At 49.7% G+C, this 21,594-nt stretch overlaps 3 protein-coding genes across 5 annotated transcripts; all 3 read right to left on the reverse strand.

Moving 5' to 3' along the window:
• Nucleotides 1-1,372: 1,372 nt before the first annotated feature.
• Nucleotides 1,373-8,532, reverse strand: podxl2 (podocalyxin-like 2). The gene is made up of 8 exons (XM_062461429.1): nt 8,085-8,532; nt 5,078-5,896; nt 4,211-4,944; nt 3,636-3,710; nt 3,129-3,285; nt 2,943-3,004; nt 2,624-2,803; nt 1,373-2,380 (listed from the first exon to the last, which is right to left on the reverse strand). Exons 1-8 carry the CDS (start codon nt 8,125-8,127, stop codon nt 2,153-2,155), a joined length of 2,298 nt encoding a protein of 765 aa, XP_062317413.1. The 5' UTR covers nt 8,128-8,532; the 3' UTR covers nt 1,373-2,152.
• A 296-nt stretch (nt 8,533-8,828) lies between these two features.
• On the reverse strand, nt 8,829-15,880 carry mcm2 (minichromosome maintenance complex component 2). Its single transcript, XM_062461386.1, has 16 exons — nt 15,787-15,880; nt 15,071-15,255; nt 14,615-14,778; nt 14,110-14,382; nt 13,611-13,830; nt 13,103-13,310; nt 12,729-12,863; nt 12,384-12,575; nt 12,059-12,152; nt 11,495-11,745; nt 11,197-11,323; nt 10,952-11,064; nt 10,446-10,688; nt 9,866-10,048; nt 9,579-9,734; nt 8,829-9,463 (listed from the first exon to the last, which is right to left on the reverse strand). The coding sequence occupies exons 1-16, from the start codon at nt 15,790-15,792 to the stop codon at nt 9,353-9,355; spliced, it is 2,661 nt and encodes an 886-aa protein (XP_062317370.1). The 5' UTR covers nt 15,793-15,880; the 3' UTR covers nt 8,829-9,352.
• A 307-nt stretch (nt 15,881-16,187) lies between these two features.
• ccdc51 (coiled-coil domain containing 51) lies at nt 16,188-19,564 on the reverse strand. Of its 3 annotated transcripts, none has more exons than XM_062461399.1 (4): nt 19,466-19,564; nt 18,401-18,807; nt 18,030-18,194; nt 16,188-17,227 (listed from the first exon to the last, which is right to left on the reverse strand). In XM_062461399.1, the coding sequence occupies exons 2-4, from the start codon at nt 18,713-18,715 to the stop codon at nt 16,394-16,396; spliced, it is 1,314 nt and encodes a 437-aa protein (XP_062317383.1). In that variant the 5' UTR covers nt 18,716-18,807; nt 19,466-19,564; the 3' UTR covers nt 16,188-16,393. The 3 variants fall into 3 exon arrangements, with proteins under 3 accessions (XP_062317383.1, XP_062317400.1, XP_062317391.1); XM_062461416.1 differs by having other exon boundaries at nt 18,401-18,731; nt 19,466-19,558; XM_062461407.1 differs by having other exon boundaries at nt 18,401-18,772; nt 19,466-19,500.
• Between the last annotated feature and the right edge of the window lie 2,030 nt (nt 19,565-21,594).

The raw sequence follows: 21,594 nt of genomic DNA on the forward strand, positions 1-21,594 counted from the left end.
TTGAACCTGGATTGTTGTCCTTTGTCTCTATGTCTATGTTTGGGCTCAGTCAGTAGATATTTCCATAACTTCAACTGATTTAAGTCCTACTGCGCACTGTGGAAATGGTCAGGGAAACAGTAGCTTGTGAATGACACTAGATGGGGCTGTTGTGACATTCATCAGAGCAGCATGTTTCTTGTGTCATTAGGACTCTCCAACTAGGTTTTTTTTTGCTGCAACCCCAGTTTTAACTAACCTGATTCAACACATTAACTAGCTAAGTATTAGAATCAGGCGTGCTATATTACTCGGAGTGAAAACCTTAACGTCTAGGAGCAAGGTTGGAGAGTGCGGATGTGAACACAAATTGATATTTCCTCAGATGTAACTCCAAACTTTATTTGCAATATCTCACGGTTACATAGAAAACAGTAAGGGCAGATGAATAGATAAAGAATACAAACATGAAAGGACAAACCTCATGTATAAATTGAAACATAAATTACAATAAAACATCCTATTTATAAGAAGATGTATGCAGAGGTTTTACAGCAAGACACATTAATTTCCCTGTGACAGAATGAGACAGTGACGCATTCCCAGATGGAAATCAGAACTGAAGGTTGGACAAGACTACAGATATCCTGTACTCTCCTTGGAGCCCAGTAAGATGCCCTCTAGCACAGGTCTGCATGTGATACTGCAGTAAAAGCACGTTCAGAATGACTGCTTTGACGTCACCTCAGAACCCGGATCTGTCAAGCTTCAAAGTTGTAGTTTGTACAGAGGACACCCCTGTGACTATGGGCTTGTCAAGGTGTATCAGCATACAAGAACAGAAGATTACAATACCTCCGTATTTTCCAGAAAACGATTCACGAGACGACTCCTTGAATAATGTTGATACCTCACACAGCATTATAACCTCAAAATAAAACTCATTTCAAACAGTAGTAACTATAGCCAAGCTTGGTCCAAGACAGATAGCAGGCAATGGTGACAATAGCATGCTTGTTAATACTGCCCCCTTAGTGTTAGGAGTTGGGAAGGCGCCCCCTGGGTCTGTGTACACACCGTTTCATAGCTTTATACTACATGATAACAGGAACGCCAGGCAAAGCATTTCTCATATTTTCTAAACTTAGATAGATATGTTCACATAAACATTGTTACAGTGTTGTTTTATCCTCGGGCCCACAGACCCGTAGAAGCAGCATGACTACATTCATATATACAGGCCACGTGTGGGAACCCAGCTGTGAGCGTCACCTGCTCTCACCCTGCAGCAGGGCGGGCTGACATGGTGGGACTGTCTCCACTCACAACCCGGCATCTAGGCCCATGGATGCTTGGAGACACAAGGGCTGTACGGCACATCTTAAAACAAATATTTGCCTAGTTGGCCAAAACACTTTAAAGTAACCATGAGCCATTTGGTTTCCCTTCTTTTTTTTTTTTTTACAAAGGAGTTTGAGAAGCTTTGATTCAGCAAACCAATCAGAACTTGAACTCTGGTCTGTGACAAGCCAATCACAGAGACCCTTTTGGGGGTCTTAGCAGTATCGTATGACACTTGTCTCACCAAGCATAGAGCGAGGAGGCAGAGAATGTGTAAAGGTATCTATAGTGTTGGAACAGCTGGGTCAAACTATCCTGACTAAGCCAAAAAGAAGAGCGTTATGAACACACAGCATTCAACTCTGCAGAGACCTGGCCGAGCCAAGAGTTAGAATGAAGGAGAGAGAGAGCGAGGTAGAGAAAAAGTGGGAGAGAGGAAGAGGGAGACAGAGGGAGAGAGAAAGAGGAAGAGAGAGAAAGGCAGCCTTGAAGCTGCTCTGATTTAGCACTTCATCAAGCCCCCCCTCTCTGCTCCTATAGGCTCACGTGCTTGTTGCTCCTGCGGCGGGGCGGCCATGCTGACTCAGACAGGCATGCGCCCTGCCGAGTCATGAAACATCTACGTGGCTGGACGCCACCCAGGATGCAACTGACGTAACATGAATGAGCTAACAGCCGACCGCCGACAGGTCGAGCCCACCACAATCCTGCGCCCTTGTCCCTCATTCTCTCTTCTTTTTCTCTCTGTTGGCAAAGTCTTCCCTCTCTCTCCTTTTTTCTCTCTCTCTCTTTTCTCCCGCTCTCTCTCTACCGTCCTCTGTTCTCCTCCCCTTCAGAGATGTGTATCTTCCTCCATGTCATCCTCTTCCCCTTCTTTCTCCGACTGGTTGACCAACACCTGCCAGCGGTTACTCTCCTCCCCGCCCCCCGCCCCTCCTCCTGCCATCCCATTGGTGCTGGGCTTCTTCTCTTGCATCTCTGGTTGGCTGTCGTTCATCACGTCCAGGGTGGGGTTGTCATGGCAGCCGTTCTCCACAAAGTGTAGCTCCTCCCCTCGGGACTTGGGTGCAGAAAACCAGGATGTAGGGTTAGATTAGGACTGGGATTATAACTGAAATTTAGACTGGGATCAGACCTGAAAGACTATTTATGTACAGGGTTGTGGCTACACGTGTGTGCGCAAAAATGAAATGCGTTCACAGTTCATAGGATATGACCTGTCTGTCTGTCTATTGACTGTCTGTCTGTATCTCTGCCTGTCTGTCTGTGTCTGTCTGACTCTCCTGGCCTGGTTCTGACCCACCATGGTCTTGGTCTTGGGCAGCTGCCTCTGCCAGCAGATGTAGATGAGTCCGGTGGTGATGATGACCATGCACACCGACCCGATGATGACCAGAACCACGAACAGCTTGCCGTAGTCCGACCGTGTCTGGCTGGGCCGGGAGTGGCACGTACTGGCAGCAGAGTAGTTCTGGATGCCAACCTAGAACATACACACACACAAAACACACGTGCACACCCGCACACACACACACACACACACAAGCAGGAAAAGTCTCAGTATGACAAACAGACAGTCTTAGCATGTGCGAGCAGTAGCTCCTAGAAGCAGGGTGTCTCACCTCAAGCAGCCCTTTCCTGATCTCTCCCAGCATAGACAGCACATCCTTGGTGGCGATCACACCTGCACAGACATGAGCACTCAGCAGGCCACCGCCACAACTACCGAGAGTGGCGGATGTGTGTGGGTGCGTTAATGCATGCGTGTGCCTGTATGTGTTAATGCGAGCGCGCGCGTGTGTGTGTACCGTGTTCGGTGGCCAGGGTCATGAGCAGCTGGTGGTCGTGTCTGGGGGTCTTGCTGAGAGAGACCAGCCAGGAGCCCTGGGGGCTGTTCATCCTCCTGGAGAACACTGTCTCCACCAGCTCCAGCATCCTGGGTCCACTCTCCTCACGGAACTCATCCTGACACACACACACGCATGAGCACGCACATACGCAGATACACACGCACACACACAGCAACATGCAACAACACACACAACATGCACACACACATCAACATGCACACATAGCGACAAGCACAAAGACAAATACATACACCCACAGAGGAACAAACACGAAGAAAAACTCAGTCAATAAGCAGTTGTTGCTGTGACAACCAAAATAGTCAAATAGATTCGAATCGGGTTTTGTACTGTTGCCATAGTGACATAATTGGTAGGAGAAGAGAGGAGATGAGAAGAAATGAAAGGAGAAGTGAAGAGAGTAGTGGGAAGGAGAAGAAATGAAAGGAGACGCGAGGAGAGACTCACACAGTCCAGGTTCTCAGTGGTGTTGAGGATAACGTAGCCCCGCCCAGCTAGCTCGCTCCAGTCCACACACACCACCTGGAGAGGTGGAGGAACAGAGGGGGAAGAGAAGGAGCAGGAAGGTCAGGGAAAAGAGGTAGAGGAGGAGATGGAGTAGCAAAATGGATGGTGAGAAAGAAAACAAACACTGTCATATCAAGATAGCCAGAAGCACATCCATCAGCCACAAGCTTGAGTGGGACGGAGCCTGTCTGGGACTAACACAGGAGATCCCGGTCTTGTTCTAATGTGTCAGCACATTCAGTCCTACTATTACAGAATTCTAGAATTACAGTATATTAGCAGTATTAATTGTCTTTTAGTGTTAGAGTATTCTAGAATTACAATGGTCTAGTGTTAGAGAGTGTTATAATGTCACAGTATTGTAGTGCTATAGGATTTTTGAATTACAGTGGTCTTAGGTTATACTGTTTAACAGTATTGTAGCGTGTATTTTTGTAGTGTCACAGTGTTGTATTTTGAAGATATGGCTACAGCTGAGTTCTAGAGTGACAGGACAGTCTCTGTCTCCTAGCTACCTGCTGCTCCTCCGTGTCTGTCAGCCCCGCCTCCGAGAGCAGCTCTGTGGCTCCGCCTCTGACCTCAGACCCTCCACCCCGAGGGGGCGTGGCTTCATCCAGCCTATCCCAGGACACCTGGTTGAAGCCCACGGTCGATGCCAGAGAGGGGGAGGGGACCCTGGTCAGGGGGGTGTGGCCTCCTGCCTTCTCCCAGTCACTCTGTCTCCTGTCAGCGTCCTCCTCCGACTCCTCCCCTTCCTCCTCTTTGCCAACAAATCCGTGTGTGCGAGTGTGGCCGGGCTGAAGAGGCTCTCTGCTGGGCGGGGCTCCAACCTCAGGCACAGTAGGATTCTGGGTAAGGACAGGGTCCAGGTATATTAGATCCGGCCTCCTCTCCTCCTTCTTCTCCTCCTCCTCCTCCTCTGCCTGCTCCTCCTCTTCCTCCTCATCTCGCCCCTGGAGCAGCCACAGGCCAGTGAGGTCAGAAGGGGTCGAACTCGGCAAGCCAGCTACTGCAGCAGAGGTGGTTGGAGGGGTGGTGGTGGAGAGGTCATCCCCAGGATGAGGCACCAGGGGCAGGCCACTGGCCTGGCCCTCCTCCCGCTCCCACAGCTCCCTCTCCAGGGCCTCCAGGCCAGCCTCCAGCCCGCCCTCCAGGCCAGGATCCAGCTCAGGAAGCAGGGAGGTGAGGTTGGGCTGTCTGGCCTCCTGGATGTCTGGTGTGAAGGTCTGGAGTAAGTGAGGGTGGTACTCTGCTTGACAAACACAAACCCTTATTAGTTTGAAGTTGACCGGCAGTGAGGAGAGAACTAAGAAGGAATAGTCATATAACATTGTGTGTGTGTGTCTCTGTGTGTGTGTTTTCCCTCTGAGTCATCTACCCACCAACCAGGGCCTCTGATCCTGGCCGTGTGTCGTTCCCCTCGCCTGTCTCCTCCCACAGTTTGGCTGATGACAGACGCTTGTCCTCACTGTCCTCCGTGAAGAAGCCCGAGGCCTCCTGGGAGCTGTCCATCCCATCCAGGCCCTGCTCCATCTCTCTCTTCACCACGTACGAGTCCGGGTGACTGAGGAGAAACCTCGCCCTCTCCTCCTCCTTTTCTCTCTGCATCCTCCGCTTCTCCTCCTCCCTCCTCTCCTCCTCCCTCCTCTCCTCCTCCTCCCTCCTCTCCTCCTCCCTCCTCTCTTCTTCATCTCTGTGCTGCAACACATCCAGGGTCAGCTCCTGTTCCACAGAGGTGTGGACTATATCCTGGAACTGGGACAACTGGCTGCTGTCTATGTCCTGGACCAAGGGGGGATGGGTACCGTCTATGTCCTGGACCAAGGGAGGATGGGTACCATCTATGTCCTTGACGTGAGTGTCCTCGGCATTGTCTACGTTCTTGTCCAGGGAGGCCTGGGTATGATTCACATCTTGAACCCCAAGTGAAAGGTCTACATGTTGGGATGGTTGGGAACGGTCTGTGTCCTGAACCGTGGGTGACTCAGTGCTGTCTACATCCTGGGAAGAGGGTGGAGGGCTGGAGTGAGAGGTTGGACGAAGGCTGGAGAGAAAGAAGGGGGGAGGGCTGGAGGGGGAGGAGTGGGTGGATGGGGGATACGTGGAGGAGGGTGAGGGGGGAGGGCTGGAGGTGGTGGTCGTCATCAAAACCAGCCCGTCAGCCACGCTGAGCCCAGACGCCAGTAGCAGGACAACGGAACCTGGGGACAGACAGGCACACGCACACACAGAAACAGGTAACACACACACGCACACACGCACACAGACACAGGTAACACACACACGCACACACACATACAGACAGACAGACAGTGACAGAATCAGATAAGTGTTTAATGCGGGGGTTTGTATGTGTGTGTGAGTGTGTGTGTGTGCGTGACTGAGTGTGTGTGTGTGTGTGTGTGTGTGTGTGTGTGTGTGTGTGTGTGTGTGTGTGTGTGTGTGTGTGTGTGTGTGTGTGTGTGAGAGAGAGAGAGAGAGAGAGAGAGAGAGAGAGAGAGAGAGAGAGAGAGAGAGAGAGAGAGAGAGAGAGAGAGAGAGAGAGAGAGAGAGAGAGAGAGAGAGAGAGAGAGAGAGAGGGCGGAGACAGATGGGCATGTGTCGGCTAAGCACATCAGAGACTGACAGCAGATCTCTTTGTTAAGGATCCTGCTTGCCTAGTGTGTCTCCGAACCTCTTCACAGATGGCTCCAACCAGCTTACCATCCTAGCACACCCTGTCACCTCACTCATAGTCTCCCCAGCCTGCCAAACCAGGCCAGATAGCTCCCTAACACCACCGGGTCAAACACTACTTAACCATCAGACCCATCCACATGGCACAGAGAAGTGTCACAAATCTGCTCAGCTTTGCCACAGTGACCCAGACCAACACAGGCCAAATAGTACTCCCTAAAACCTGTTCTCAACCTATTAACGTCCAGCCAAGCTCAGCTCTCTCATCCTTCACTATTCAGCCTTACACAAACCCAGCTCTCTTAGCTTACCCCCTCCTCTCCTCCTCTCCTTCCTGAGTAGTTTCATCTCTGGGGAGCAGCTATCTAGCAGGCTGACTGTGCAGTACTGGGCCAGCCTGGCCAGGCAAGCAGCCAGCCAATAAAAGTGGGCACACAGACTTATATATCTCACCTGCAGTGCTACTTGATCACTGAGACCTGGGAGAGAGGAGAGAGCGGAGGAGGAGAGCAGGGAGGAGACAGAGAGAGATGGAAAAGAGCAGGGAACAAGAGAGAGAGAGGATGAGGAGGACAGGAAAAAGGAGGAGAGAGGGGAAGAAAGCAGGAGGAGTAGGAGAGAGAGGAGGAGGAGAGTAGGAAGGAGGAGGATAGAGAGGTGGGAGAGAGCATAGAGGAGGGGAGAGAGAGCAAGGAGTAGGGTGAGAGGGGAGAGAGGTGAAGTTGATAGGTGTAAAGCTTTATGAGGTGAAAGGGTTGGGAGAGAGAAGAGCAGTCAAGCTGGGAGAGAGAAGATACGTAGAGGTAGAAGGAGGAAACGGAGGAAGACAGAGTGGACAGGAAGGTGGAGAGGAACGAGAGGAGGAGGACAGGAATGAGGACTGGGGAAAGAGCGAGGATGGAGGACATGGAGGAGGACAAAAATGTGCCAAGGAGACTGAGAATAACAGAGGAATGGTGGACAGAATGGGGCAAGTATAGGTCAAATGGGGTAGTTGAGGATTCAAGTCACCTCTATTGTCTCACAGAATCAGCTTATACCCTCCCCCAAATCCCTGGCCTGCCCCCCTTACTAGCCCCATGGCTGTTTTAATTAGCTCCATGTGTGAAGTTGACCACCACAGATCCCTAGATGCTAAGATGCTAAGTAGCATTTCAGCTGTTAGACAACTAGGTAACCATGACATAAGGAGGATGTACAAATCATACACAACACTGGCTACTGTAGCTCACCAACACAAATCCAAGCTCGGGATGCTTTAAGATTCCAATTATGCAAATATCATAATAAGCGGGATGTGATTGGCCATGATTAATAGGCCACAATGAAAAGTTATGGGCTTTGCATGGTTATGGTAATTACAAATAGCATTCCGATTTAGTTTGATGCATTGTTGGATTTAGACTTTACCCATTGAAGGCGTATTTTATCTATTAGTTTCCCGTCCCAAAATGCAATAAACATACTGTAAAATGCCCATTATGCTTGTTCCGCGTTGTTTTTTTAAGCAATACGAGTGATTTCGTCTATCTGAGCTGTTTGACTATTCTACCGCAGCCAACAATTTATGTTGACTACGTGATGTTCCCACTGATTTGGTTACCTTTGGTCCAACAACGTTTCAACATTCCGCTTTTGCGGGGCGGCCCATTAGAGGTGCGATGCGATACACGCTAATAATAATAAGAGATACGAATTATAATAACATCTCACCAATCAGCAGGCGGTAGAGGCCCGGCATAGCGGCAGCGAGCATCGTCTCAGTTCAAATGTGAATTGTCAGACTAAAACGTATCGCTGCTAAGTTGGGTAAGAAGAAGATTCATCGCATGTTGTCCGTTCGGTAAAGAGCGCAAGGTGTGATCAGCGTCTGAACTTGGATGCACCGGCTGATGATTATCTGCATCCCCGCGCGATGCTCCGTTGCATCGAGTTGCAGGGCAAACCCGTTGTCACCGACAGATGCTGGCGGCGGGTCCGTGACAAACCACTCTGACTGATAAGAGGAAGTCTGAGACTGTTTGCGTGGACCCCCGGAATAGTCTTCAATGAGTTACCGTGCTAAGGCAATACTAATAGCCAGCCAAAGTATGCGTCACTAGGGGCCTCAGAACATTCTTGGTGCTGATCTTTAAAGTTGGACAGATGCCTGTGGATGCGCAGTAGAATACGCTGCAATGGACGGAAGAGTCAGGGTCCTAAACTCAGTCGTCTCATCTCCATTTTTTTGTTGTTGCGAGGTATCGGCGTCCATTACGTATTTGCAGGTCTGTTTTTGTTTTATTGGTTGAAGATATAAATGACTACAAAATAAGATGTACCAGGTCTCCCTAGAGACTTGACTATGTGTAATATGTTTCTGTGCATTAGCTCTTTAGTCTCTATGTTTGATATGGTTCAGTGCCATAGAGGTAGCAGGTAAGAATAAAAGGACAAATAGATCAAGTTGAACAAATTCCTTAGCAGACAGGAGATTCACTTTTGATTTTATTTACGAAAACACAGTGTCAGAATCCAACATACTACAGGTCAAAGTTAACACATTTTTTTCTTTGTTTTACATGGAAAACATAAGTGAACTTCATGGGTCACAAACACTTGATTTCATCAAACGACACAGTCTGTCGGTGTGTAAGCAAATTCCAAGACATTTGAGCACAAAAGATGGAACAGGAAACATTCTTAGTCTAATGGAATGGAAACATTTAGTCCCCCCAAAACTAGACAGGTTATTCCCTGTGACAGAGTCTATGATTCCACCAGAGGAACATACATATACAGGTATTTACAGAGGCTGGCCTGGACATCGGACCCATCCCTGACCATAGGGATGCGACACAGCAGAACAAATGACGCTGATCACGTGACCTTCTCGAACACCGAACACACAACAACGTAGAACGCAGCGCTCACACTGCCCAGAGCGGGCCTGCGTGTTCCAGAAGCTGTGGTTCTGTGTGTGTGAGACGAGGACAGAGAGGTTAGAACTGCTGGACGATGAGTTTCTTCTTGGAGTCCAGAGAGAACTTGTTGGTTTGAAAGACCTCGCTGTCGTAGAAGGCCGACAGGGTGTGGATGTTGATCTGTCTGGCCTGGGGGAGGGAGAGGGAGGAGGGGGCACTGTTAGTTTAGGATGTCCATGCAGCCTGTGTCTGTACATCACTGTGTGTGTGTGTGTGTGTGTGTGTGTGTGTGTGTGTGAGCTACCTTGTCCACCAGGTCTTTCTCGGGGATCTCGATGGTGTCTTGCTGGGCGCCGTAGCGGTTCCTCTGATAGGTCACCTGCTCGGCCACCAGCTGCTTCAGGATGAAGAGCAGCAGCTCGTTGTTGTCACGGCGGAATGCCAGGTAGCGGGCGAACGTCTGGGAGAGGAGGAGTCAGGATGAAAGATGAAAATATAGTGTAGACCTCGTCTCGTAACCGTCTCGGTAGCACCCCCCTTGTTCACACCCCCACCTCCCCCCCCCCATGCCTCCCTCACCCCCCCCCCTACCTTTCTCATGCTTCTCATGACGCTGAACTTCTGCGTGTCTATGAAGCTCTCCAGCATCACCCTGATGGCCATGTTGACGTCGTCCTCCAGCACGTAGTCCCGCAGGTGCATCCTGGCGTGGGCCTCCGCCATGCGGATCATCGACTCGATGTGGCGCACCGTGATGGGGATGCTGCCCGTCGCCTGGATCACACACACACACACACACACTTAGCTACATAGCAAACAAATACCTGGGCACAGCAGGTGTTAGCAGCCCAGACACGTGGAGGTTGTAGAAGGGTCCTGGTTAGTGCTGAGGGTTTAGAGGAGGGGTCAGAGGTCATACTGTAGACTCGCAGATGAAGGGCAAGCGTAGGGTAAGGGGTCAGGGTTCAATACTATGTATTTCCAGAGAAGTCAAAGCAAACATGTCAGGGTAGCCTTAAGAGGTTTGAATCCTAGACTCCCTGCAGAGCTGGTAGTAGAACATTGAGGGGAGGGATACACCACCAGACGTTAAAAGGCCCCACCATCGCCTCTCAACAGAGCTCAGAGTGAGAGGAACAGACCCTCCAGGCTCGTAGGCCGAGGCTCGTACCATGGACTCCTTGCGGAGGTCGGAGTATATGCGCGCCACCTTGTCCTGGTCCATCTGGTTGAGTTTGGGCCGCACGCGCTCCTTGGAGTACATGATGTACTTCTTGAGCAGGTCCTGGGGGATTGGCGGCGCGTCAGACGTGTTGGGCAGCACCACCTCCTCCAGCCCCGCCATGCCCCCCTCCCTGTTGCCGGGGTGGTGCTTGATGTGGCTGCTCACCACGAAGCGAGCCAGCATCTCATCCTGATGGAGGGGGAATACAGAGAAAGGATAGAGAGACGTGATGTTTTATTGCAATGTACTACTGTGTTGTAGTTGTATTATGCCTGGAAGCTCATATGTGGTTATTTGCTAAATGATTAGAATGTAAATGTAAACATTGAATGGTTCTGGAAATGGATTTCCAAGTGTATTTGTGAGAAGACATGCTGAGAAATGAAAGCAGGTTGAATATAACAGTAATGAAAGTAGATTGAATATCACAGAGAAAGGGAAGTCGTTTTCACCTGCACCGGGTCCACGGTATCCCTGACAACGCACAGGATGTCAAAACGAGACACGATGGGCTCGGTCAGGTCCACGTTCTCAGAGAAGGTCAGAGACGGGTCGTACCGACCACCTGGACACACACACACACACAGGTGAACATTGGCAGCAAATACACACATCAACCAAAAACTTCGGACTTTGTTTTTCCTCTTTTCCTCCACACCCCCCCCTCAGTCCCCCCTGCCCCTCCCCCGGGGGGTACCTATGGGGTTGGAGGCGGCGATGATGGTGCAGCGAGCCTGCAGGGAGGTGACGATGCCGGCCTTGGAGATGGAGATGCTCTGCTGCTCCATGGCCTCGTGGATGCTGGTCCTGTCCTGGTCGTTCATCTGGAACACACACACACAGTAGGGTTAGGCTACACAGAAATAAGTCCAACACACACACAGTTGTCAGGGGACACAACCCCCCTCTCCATTAAAACAGCTCCCTTCCATCTCCTCTTTTCTTCTCCTCTCCCCTTCCTCTCTTCCTCTCGTTCCCCCGCCCCCTCCACCCACCTTGTCGAACTCGTCGATGAGGCAGACTCCCCGGTCGGCCAGCACCAGCGCCCCGGCCTCCAGGGTCCACTCCCGGCTGACCGGGTGTCTTTGGACGTAGGCTGTCAGGCCCACGGCCGAGGCCCCCTGTCCCGTGGTGAACACCGAGCGGCTCGCCACCTTCTCCACGTACTTCAGGAACTGGGACTTGGCCGTGCCGGGGTCGCCGCACAGCAGCACGTTGATGTCCCCACGCACCTTGTGCTTCCCACCTGGGGGGGGGGGGGGGGGGGAGAGAGGGAGGAGTGAGGTAGGGTAGACGAGGTCGAGAGACAGAGGTAGGAAAGAGAGAGGGTTAGAGGGAGGTCGGAAATAAATGTAGGAGGGAAGTGGCGGAGAGGGATGGGTAGGAAAGAGAGGTGGGATGGAGGTAGAGAACAGGGGTAGGAGAGAGAGGGGTGGAAGGAAGGTAGAAGAGAGGGGTCAAAAAGAGGCAAAGAGAGAAAGGGGAAGTTTAGCGTCAGAGCTCCACCCAGTGTTCAGCCAGTGCTCCTACAGCAGAGAGTGTGTCCATGAGGGCTCTACCTGGGTTCTTGGGTTCTCCTCCAAACAGAGCCAACGCCAGACCCCTCTTGATGTCCTCGTGGCCGTAGATGGAGGGACCAATGCTGGCAAAGATCTGACAGAGACAGAGAGTGATTACAGCTCTAGAGTCTATGTATTTGCATGTGTGTGACAGTGTGCATGTCTGTTTGTATGTGTGTGTGTGTCAGTGTGTTTGTCTCACCCTCTCCCCCATGTGTGTGTCAGTGTGTTTGTCTCACCCTCTCCCCTATGTGTGTGTGTGTGTCAGTGTGTGTGTCTCACCCTCTCCCCTATGTGTGTGTGTGTGTCAGTGTGTGTGTCTCACCCTCTCCCCTATGCGCTCGTCCTTGCTGAGGGTCACGATGGCCTTGATGTCCTCGTCTGTCAGCTCGGCCACCGCCCCCCCGTCGTCCTTGCGCGTGATGTGATTGGCCATGATGACGGTGGCGAACACGGGAAAACCGTTGGCCATGTTCAGAGAACCGTCATAGTTGTTGGTGTAGATGCCTGTCAGCTCCTGGAACACAGGAAGTACAGAGTTGAGTGACAGGAAGTAGGGCTGTGACGCGTGCCATTCAAAAGGAAGCAGAATGAAGGAACTGTTTCTACAGTAAATTGACTGTGTTTTCAGCGTGGACTGAAGTGGTGAAGTCAGAGATGTTCCGCTCACAATCTCATCGCCAGGTCTGCAACAGTCAACCAGGTCGGCCAATAGGATGGCATCTTTGGAGCGTGGGAGCCGGCCAGCCGCCACTTTGCCGGGGCTCTCCTGGATGGTGATTCGCTGGTAGTTCTGGTACACCGTCTGGGGGCGCAGAAAAGGTCACATGGTTCATGCATCATCATTTCCTCCTGTGTGTGTTCCTCTGATGAGTCTCTGTTCTTATAGTGTGTGTTTTGTGATATTCATGTGTGTGCACGCCTGCATACATTGCTCCTATCTGTGTGTGTGTGTGTGTGTGTTACTCTTGTCTCCGTGTGTGTGTGTGTCCCAACTGTGTGTGTTACTCTCGTCTCTGTGTGTGTGTCTGTCCCTCCTCTCACCTGCTCCATGTTGATCTCGAACGGCCCGAACGACTGGCACTCAGGGCAGGAGCCTGGCTTCACCTCCTGGTTCTGGGACTGGAAGAAGGGCCCCAGGACAAAGTTACACTTGTTACAGTTGTACTTGACCATGCCCAGCTGGGGGAGGACCCCCGTGCCGCTGGTCACCACCCCGCTGGTCCTGATCAGCTGGTTCAGGTGGAGCTGCCTAGAGGAGGAAGGAGAGGAGGAGAGGAGAGAGGGAGAGAGATGAGAGAGGGAGGGAGGAGGACGGTTAGAAGAATGATAGAGGATGATACTGCCGGGGTTTGTTTAGTATGTTTGGTGTGCATTTTGTGTTTATATTCATGTTAGTATATACGTGAATATATGTGTGTGTGTGTGTGTGTATCTATTTGTTATTTGTCTTTAAGTGTGTGTGTGTGTGTATCTATTTGTTATTTGTCTTTAAGTGTGTGTGTGTGTGTATCTATTTGTTATTTGTCTTTAAGTGTGTGTGTGTGTGTACCTGAGCGAGCGCAGCTCCTCCACCAGGGGCAGGTTGCAGATGCGGACGTGGATCTCGTGGGCGATGCGGTCGTATTTGGGGTACATGGCGAGCACCACCTCCTTGGCCGCCTCGTCGAAGATCTTCAGCATCTCGGTGGGCGCCTCGGGCAGGAAGTAGGCCAGGACGTGCTCTCTGGCGGCCAGGTCCTCGTAGTTCACCACCAGACTCTCCTTGTTCTCTGGAACAACACACCGCTGGGTTAGCAGGGCAGCTAGTCAGCTGGATGGAACGCATTTAGCAGGTTCATTAACAGAAGTTAGCTAGTGTAGTTAGTTAGTACTGAGTGAGCTGGATACAAAACTGATTTGTGAGTGAGCCGGTTAGTTAAAATAAGTTCATGAGCTGGTGGTCGTTTATGTGGCTCTTATTCCAAGGCTAACAGACACACACAAATTGGTCTCCACTCACACATGTATTCTGTTCTCTCTCTTTCACACACACACACACACACACACACCTTTGCACATATCGCTGATCTTCTCCTTGAAGACGTTGTGGCCGTTCTCGTCCACGTACGTGCGCAGGAAGTTCTTGAAGCGGTGGTAGATTTCCAGGCGGGGCGCTGCCATGGAGACCCACTCCCTGACGGAGTGGCCCTTCATGTCCTCCAGGTTCTCGATGCTCTCGATCATCTCCTCGTCCTCCAGGCCCTCGCCCTTCCCCTCCGCCGCCCGCTCGGCGAAGCGGCGCCGCCTGGCCGCCGGGCGCTCGTCATCCTCATCCTCGCTGTCTGTCAACCATAAACAACAACAAAGGAGAGGATAAACAACAAAAAAACTCACTTCCTGTTCAGTAGGGATGTTGTAGCCTGTCAGTTGTTTTCCAGTGGTAGATAAGTGACATTTCAGCCATGTCAATAGCTTGACAGTGGTAGATAATACGGAATTGTCAGTAGTTCTCTCGAGGTATAAACCAGGGACGTGTCAGTAGTTCTCCGTCGGTAGCTAACTGGAGTTCCTCACCGTACAGCAGACCCCTCCTCAGACGGCCTCCCTGCTCGCGGTCACGCCTCCTCATAGCCTCCTCGGCCGCCGCTCGTGCTCCGGGGGAGAGCTCTGATAGGTCCTCGTCGAGGTCTAGCCCCTCCTGCTCGTACTGGTCCAGCTCCGGGATGTTCCGGTAGTCCCTGGAGAGAGAGGGATGAGAAAGGAAAGAAGCAAGGAGGGATACAAAAACAAAGATGTAGAGAAAGGAGACAAGGGAGAAGGGATGGAGCAGAAAGGGAGAGTGATGCATGAGAAACCAAAACATGGCTCATCAATTACACACAGAGCTGAGGGTCCATACCTGCTTTTGGACTAACAGGTACTGCTGTTTAGAACACAGGGATGTGATCCTTCCACAAAGGACACTTGTTGAAGCTTTGAACCAGACTCCTCAACTTTATGTTATTGCACGCACTGCTACTTCATCCTCACCTCTCCATCCCGTCTCCGATCAGCTCCTCTCCGTCTCCGTCCTCCTCATCCGGCAGGGTGTCACCCAGGATACCCTCCGACTCGTCCTCGAAGGGCGGCAGATCTCTGCCCGGGCTGGACGTCATGTCTCCTCGCCGGGAGCCGCGGGTCGGGCTGGTAGCCATGTGGAACGACTCCGATGAATCCTGGAGACAGTAGCCGTGGAAGCTTAGAAGCAAACCACGATAAGACGGAAAAGAGCACAATACTATGCTACATAGGACACAACGTTCAAGGAGTTCTTCAAAAACATGTGGTCACAAAACATAAGCTAACCGGCTCAAAAGATAGTCATCATGCTGGCTAGCTACAGTAGCTGCGGCAGCTTGCAACCGAGCGCTTTTGTTTTGTCCGCGACGTCACCTTTCAACAACAGTATTTACAGTTGAGTTCATCGATCGGTTGATTATAATACACAATGCTAATACAATATTCGTTGTGAAGAGTGTGACAAGTTAAACTGGAAATGTACACTTTTATACAAAATGTAAACTCTGTGGATATCATTGGGCTTTGTGTGGCTGCAGTCAGATGAGATCAACATAAGGTTTTAGCCTGGAACACACATGACTTTTTTGCTTTGCATGTTGAATGAATCCTGATCATTGCACCGATTTCCAGAGAAAGCGTTAATTAAAATATCTGTAAGTGTAAATATATTTAACATTTTGACTCACCGCCATAGTGATGTGTCTGAATGTGTCCGCGGATTCCACGCGTCTGGCGTTTCCTGTCTGGACTAACTTTTTCGCGCGAAAAGATGCCAAAGCGCGCGAAACGTCATTAATATGTAATGTTAAAGCAAAGGCTTATGCATTGTGATTGGTGCTACTGCGAAGAGGGTGGATACTGGTGGAGAACGTACACATTGATTTGATTACTTGGCGGCCCGGACCACTAGCCGGCTTGCGCATACAGTTAACGAACGGCAGACTCCTGTGATACTCCGGCAGGTCCAGTAAAGCGAATCATCTTCCTGATGTTATGCTGCTGTTTTTTTTTGTCTTGCACTCATCTAACATACGGCTGGAAAAACCTTCTTTAAACAAAACCACGCACGTAACCTATTCAAAGAAAACAAAACAGCGTTTCATGTTTACATTTATTAGATTGAATTTCACTTCAGTGCAATGTTTAATTTCCCTGAATGTAAACTATTAAGGGTAGGACTGACCATTTATCAGTTAAGGATATGAAATCATGATTCAAGAAGGACCCCAACCCGACCTAGTCTTAATCGTCACATTACCTTTTCAATCTAGTCTAGATCATCAACACATTTAATTAACTACCTCTAAAGATCACATACAGTACAGGGACCGTAAGGGCGAACGCTGTGCATGTGAGGACAGTGTTATACAGCGAGGTCCTGCTGATCTGGGCCTCCAGCCTTTTCTCCACCACACCCAGGCCCTGGATGACACTCTCCGTGTCGCAGACCAGCAGCTGGGAGTCGTGGGGCTGGATGACCGGCTTCTCCACCACCACCACAGGGGGGAGGCTGTCCACTAGAGTCCTGACCCCCTCCACCTCTGCCCCCACCCTGCAGACGCCCTGCTGGAGCTCCCCCAGCCGAGCTCCTAGCTGCTCCAGCAGAGTCTGGCTCCTCTGGCTGCCCTGGACCAGTGCCTTGAGGGCCAGCTCTGAGGCACTGGGGGAGGCTGGTGAGGCTGGGGCTGGTACTGGTACTGGTGCTGGTGCTGGTACCGGGGCTGGAGCAGGGGCCGAGGTGTGCTTGGTGTCTACGTTCTGGGCGTCCCTCTGCCTGTCCTGGCTCAGCGTGGTCCTCAGGCTGTCGATCAGGCCTCTCAGCTCGCCCTGCTGGCTGCGGTGCATCCCAGCCTGCACCCTGAGGGCCTCCTGGAGGCTGACCGGCCCCTTCTGGGCCTCCAGCAGCAAACTCTTCAGCTCCTGCAGGCGGACCCGGTTCACGTACGTCGACCCCATCACGCCTATCAGAGCCCCCAGGACCGAGCCAATCACAGACCAGTTCTTGGTGCGCTCGGCGCGCGTCCGCTCCTTCTCGTGGCTCTCGCGCACGCCGGCGGAGAAGAGGCCAAACTTCTCCCGCTCCATGCTCTCTGCGTTCTCGTACGCCGTTCGCAGTCGACGCTCCTCCTGTCCGACGAAGAGAGAGGGGTCGTTACAGCCAACATACTCTGTATGTGATACATTAGGTGTAGGGACAGCAATAATACACATTTTCAATGTGAAATGGACCGAGGGTTTGAAGATAAAACATCTTCACATGTCCCCCTGCTTAAGGGTCTCTAAAGTAGTGCTTCTCTAATGTTCTCCTTCAGACAAAAACATCATCTGATCCTCTTTCTATGGAATTAATTTAGCCCCACAGTAAGAAACTCACTGCTGGCCCAGAGTGTGGTTAATATAGTAACACAGCATTCATTAGTGGATAAACCCCTGCCAGTGGCTCGCGTGCAAGGCAGGCTTAAGCTAAGGCTAGCATTAGTAAGGATCCATAATACTTGGCATTGTAATAAGCTGTTAGCTGCAGTACTTTCCAGAAATTGTAGTTTCTTATTTGTATTTGTTTTAAAGAAGGACATATGCCAAATAACATAATGCACTGTTAAGAGTATCTTCAATAAGCTCTTTAACCCTTGTGTTATCTTCGGGTCATTCTGACCCATCAGTCATTGTGACCCACCGTCGTATTGCGACAAATTTACCGCATACAAAAACAAAGTGAAGCATTTTCTTTTAACAGCTAGGCTGTCTCAGACCCCCCACATTGCAAAGGTTAAAAGAAAATTATTTTAATTTGTTTTTGTATTGGGTAAAATTGGGTAAACACAACGATGGTTCGTTATGAACCTTTGGGTCATGTGACCCGAAGGCAGCACGAGGGTTAATACAGTTAAAAGCTCTGTAGTGTAGTGGCCAGATCCGTGTGGTTTACCTGCAGCAGCTTGTGTTCCATGGTGGCTAGCTCCAGATAGTGGGCCTCCTCCCTGGAGACTCTGTCCAGCCTGTCCCTCACCTCCTTCAGCCTGACCAGCAGAGTGTCCAGGCTGCCATGGGCCTCCCTCACCATCCCCCTGGCCACCATGAACTCCTTCTCCGCCTGGAGACACACACACACGTTAATATGAATGTGAACACACACACATATGCTAAACTAAATAAATATGCTAAAGCGCGCACACACACATGCAAATACACAAAAGCACACACAAGCAAGAAGTAGGAAGCAGATAGACACTGGAGTGAAGTCACATCCTATCCATGAGAAACACTGTCACCACTAGTCTGCCAGTCATTGTGACCTACCTCCGTGACCTGAGTCTGAGCCTGTTTGACTTCATTCAGGCCAACAAAGTCCTCGTAGCGCCCCCACCAGTAGTTGGTGGTGGCGGAGGCCGTGGTGATGGTCTTCTGGCCCCACTCCTTCCCCAGGCTTGTTAGGTTCTGGAGCACAGCCATGGTCCGTTCACGCACCACCGCAGCCTTGCCCCCATGGTCCCGTGGAGCCGGGGGGGGCTGGGTGCAGTAGGTTCTCCGGACCCCACAGACCCTTGTGGGGCCGTGGACATGGTAGAGGCCCGGACCGTGGATCCAGGGGCGAACCGGGCCCCTTAACCTCATTGGGCAGGTGTGTTTACTGTACAGGTTTCAGCACAACACATCCGAACGGAAAGGCACCTGTTTGGCACATCGAGGGGTTGTGTTAGCTTGACCTATACCACAGAAGATAAAGATTATTTGTTTTTACGAGTTGACAACAGTGTGTTCCAATCAAGCTTACAGTAAGAGAATGAAGCTCAGGCTCACATTAATGAATGAATTCATTAACATTAATTCTACATCTATATGGCAGCCTTCCAGTGCCTGAAAGGCTACACAATTAAGTACACCTTAACACTTAATAAAATGTGTATACTTACTGTAGGTACATATGTACCTATTTAATTACTCGAGTAAACGTTTTAAAGGATCTGACGTAAATTTTACTTCAGAATCAAAAGTAAAAGTGCTTTATTAGCTACGGATTTGCTATGAACTAATCAACCCTGGCACTAGTAGTAGCTGAGTGGAAATTAGCTGGACAGCGAAGATTTATACAAATGAAATATGCTTTAGGTAACTCCAAAGACCGTTTGTGTTACTACAGCTCAGGTCTAAAATAACCTACTCATGACTCTAAAGAGATAACTGGCTAACAACTGGCATCCGAGGTGATCCAAGGTTAGCCGGTTTGGCTCGCTCATGATGCTGGAGCTCCGCACACTACGTATTAGCGAGCAAGCTATGTGTCATTCATTCCAGGTTTACTATACTTGCACTCCACACACGTAATCCATCAAACCAAACAGTTTGAAAAGTAAAATGACATACCGGTGGTGTTCAAATTTGTCAACTATGGGATTAACATAGCGACGATGACATGACTCCCGGTCTAACTCGAAGCGAATTTTTTTGATCAGGCATATAGCCCGCATGTGCTTCCGGGCTGTGGAATAGGGTCCTCAATGTATTTCTTAAATGTGGGTTCTCAATCGTCCAGGAGGTGGTGCCATTGGACTACATTACACTGTGCTGTGCGTTTAAGGAATGGAAATTGAATTACTTATTGAGTAATAATTAATTTCCCTGACAAATACATGTTTCGATATTATAAAGAACCTGGAAAATTTACAAACCCACAATTGTACAAAATTTTATTTTAAACTGAAAATACTTTCTGGGATTATATGAAGTATAGTATATATATATATTTATTTATATATTTAAACAACACTATACCATAGACCGTATCCCTCATATAATGGCACAAATTAAGATTTTGGATTAAGTTGAGTAAAAAGTTGCCAAAAGCCAAGAAAATTATCAATTTCTCAGAACATCCCATGGACAGATGGGTCAGTGTTTGGCTTGATGTGCTCAGGGTTTCCCATCCTAACTCCCCCCCCCCCCCCCTCTCTCTCTTTTCCCCCAAACCCCCCAGCTTGGAACATGTTGATTTCACACTTCTGTTCTGTAGAACTGGTGTTTCTGTGTGTGTGACAAACACATGATTTTCTACAAGGTGGGGTCAAGAGCTTCGGCCCTTAATTTTCTCTGAAGATTTAGGTTTGTTATTGGAGCTGATCTGTGGGCAACTGCAAAGCCCTTTCTGACATCAATTGTAAAAAGGGCCATACAAAAAAGTTTGATTTAATTAGTATTAGATATATGCAGGACCACATTGCGATAATGAAGCAGATGAACTTTGACTTTGTTCACTCGTTAAATATCCATTGATGCCAAAACATTATGACCCCTCACAGATAAAGAGAATAATGTGTCTCATCTTCAAACAAGGTCACATTGTCACGGTCTGGGTAAATGACATGGAAAGCAAACAATAAGTTCTCGTGATCAACGTGTTGGTTACAGGAGAAATGTGCAGGAGTGAAGACCTGGGCAACTTGAACAAGAGCCACATTGTTGTGTCCAGACGACTATTTCAGAGCTTCTCTGAAACGACAAGGCTTGTGGGATGCTCCCAGTCAGCAGTGTGACCCTGACCTCCAAATACCTCCTATCTCAGTCTGACTGAGCATCTTTTATATTTAACCTCATCAGTTTAAAACTGTAGTGTCGGTTTCTCAATTTCAAAAATAAGAGTTAACCAAAACGTTTTCTTAACACACAATCCTCTTTGATAATGTCGTAGCCCGGTTACATGTGATGCCTGGTTCAACACAGTCGCACAGAGATAACTACCGGGCCTCGGTCATGCAGGCCGATCACAACTCCAAACACCTAAAGCCTCGTCCTCCACAACCCGTAACAGACAGAGACATAAAGAGGGGATATTCAGAACACCAAGCGTCATCATCACGCTGACCAGTTTTCTGTGAAGAATCAGAAAATGAATAGATGCTTCACACAGTTAGAGAGCAAGCAGAATGCATCTTACATGGTGAATCTGCTCTGCCTGGGCATGTGAACACAGACGTTGATTCCAGTCGTGGTTGCGTCTCTCGTGAGGGCCCCATGCTCTCAGAGACAGCAGGAAGAGTTGTTCCTGTTGTTCCTGCCCTAATCGCCTGTGACAGCTCGTTTAGAGACGCTCAGATGACCTGAGAAAGTACCAATGCACTTCTTAGAAATGACGTACTTTTTTGAAATACATTCACACATTTCAAAGTGTCACAGTGAAATGTCACCTTTTAGCATCAAACTGTAAAGATATGACACCTTTTGGACTTAGAACAAGAAATACTTTGGGAAATGTATCATGTGTAGTACAGCAACTGTCAGATAAACAAACAAGATAACTACAATACCAACAAAAACAATGACAACAGCCCCAACAACAAACAACCACATAGCACCTAACAAAATCACAGACCTGAGACACATTAGGCTATAGTGTAAGAAGAGCTTTACTTCTTGTAAAGCTAAACTTCTTGTTTGTAAACACCCTCCACTGTCTGAGGTGTTTAGGTTGTAGTGTTGTGATGGCTGTGGACGTGGGT

This window comes from Osmerus eperlanus, chromosome 1 (genome assembly GCF_963692335.1).
Source record: "Osmerus eperlanus chromosome 1, fOsmEpe2.1, whole genome shotgun sequence".
Taxonomy (NCBI): domain Eukaryota; kingdom Metazoa; phylum Chordata; class Actinopteri; order Osmeriformes; family Osmeridae; genus Osmerus; species Osmerus eperlanus.